The sequence below is a fragment of the Apaloderma vittatum genome, unplaced genomic scaffold, assembly GCF_000703405.1.
Source record: "Apaloderma vittatum isolate BGI_N311 unplaced genomic scaffold, ASM70340v1 scaffold24563, whole genome shotgun sequence".
NCBI classification, from domain to species: domain Eukaryota; kingdom Metazoa; phylum Chordata; class Aves; order Trogoniformes; family Trogonidae; genus Apaloderma; species Apaloderma vittatum.
The window spans coordinates 1-1,152 of NW_009707793.1; the positions used below are offsets into that span (position 1 = coordinate 1).

General features: G+C 59.9%; 1 protein-coding gene across 1 annotated transcript; it reads left to right on the forward strand.

Moving 5' to 3' along the window:
• The first annotated feature begins 18 nt into the window (after positions 1-18).
• LOC104271622 (activated CDC42 kinase 1-like) lies at positions 19-1,152 on the forward strand. The gene is made up of 3 exons (XM_009866341.1): positions 19-431; positions 891-987; positions 1,077-1,152. The coding sequence occupies exons 1-3, from the start codon at positions 21-23 to the stop codon at positions 1,115-1,117; spliced, it is 549 nt and encodes a 182-aa protein (XP_009864643.1). The 5' UTR covers positions 19-20; the 3' UTR covers positions 1,118-1,152.

Sequence of the window (1,152 nt, forward strand, 5' to 3'; positions counted from 1 at the left end):
CCACCTCACCGGGGAAGCCCATGCCCACCACACAGAGCTTTGCCCTTGACCCCAAGTATGCCACCCCCAAGGTCATCCAAGCACAGGGCAAGGACTGCTCCAAGGGACCCTGTATCCTGCCCATCGTCAAGGACGGGCAGAAGGTCAGCAGCACCCATTACTACCTGCTGCCCGAGCGCCCTGCCTACTTGGACAAGTATGAGAAGTTTTTCAAGGAGGCCAAAAGCCCCGAGGAGGTGTCAGCATCCCGCCTGGTCACCACAGCCACTGTCCGTCCCATGGTGCAGCAGCCACCGGCGGACTGCAAGGCCAACTTCTCCTCCAACAACAGCAACCCTGGGCCCAAATGCCTTGTGAAAGCCTCCTGCAGCCTCCAGAAGATTGTCTATGATGGTCCAGATGGCTGCCGCCCCACCGACAAGATCCGGCTGGTAAGCAGCATCTCTAGCATCTGCCAGGTGGCATGGACTTGCTTGGGCAAGAGCCATCCTCACCCTGTGCCTTGGCTTCCCCAAGTTCAACCCCGGGGGACTGGCTGCAAAAGATCCATAGACATTCTGTGGGATGTGTCACTGCAACTGCAAAATGGGACTGCAGGCCATTTTAACCCAAATTAGCCAGACCCTTGGTCCCAGGGAGGGGGGAAGGAAGGTGGCTGTCACTGTGGTCCTGTTGGGCTCTCCCTGCTGGGTCTGTGGTGGCCGGGAGTCTGCACCCAAGCTCAGAAGAGGCTGAAGGTCCCAGGTATGAGAATGGTTCCAGATCTGGGCTTACGGTGTTCCCCAGGGAGAGAGCGAGGGTGGGGGACAGCCCTGGTACCCTGCTGCTCCAGCCACGGGCTCCTGACTGCGCAGGGATGGTGGCGGGCACTGACCACAAACTCCCCACAGGTGCAGGACACAGTGCATGGTGTCACCACCGAGGAGTGCCAGGCAGCCCTGCAGAACCACGGCTTGGAGCACCCAACGAGCTATCCAGTACCTGAAGGTACCACACAACCCTGTCTCCCTGCCACGGCTCCCACAAGAGTGATGGCACCTCTATCACCCCCATCGCCATGCCCTGTCCCCTTTCAGGTGGAGCAGCTATTCTGCTTGGGGCTGAAGTCCCGCGTTGAGTGCCACCGGGTGCTGGAGATGTTTGACTGGAACC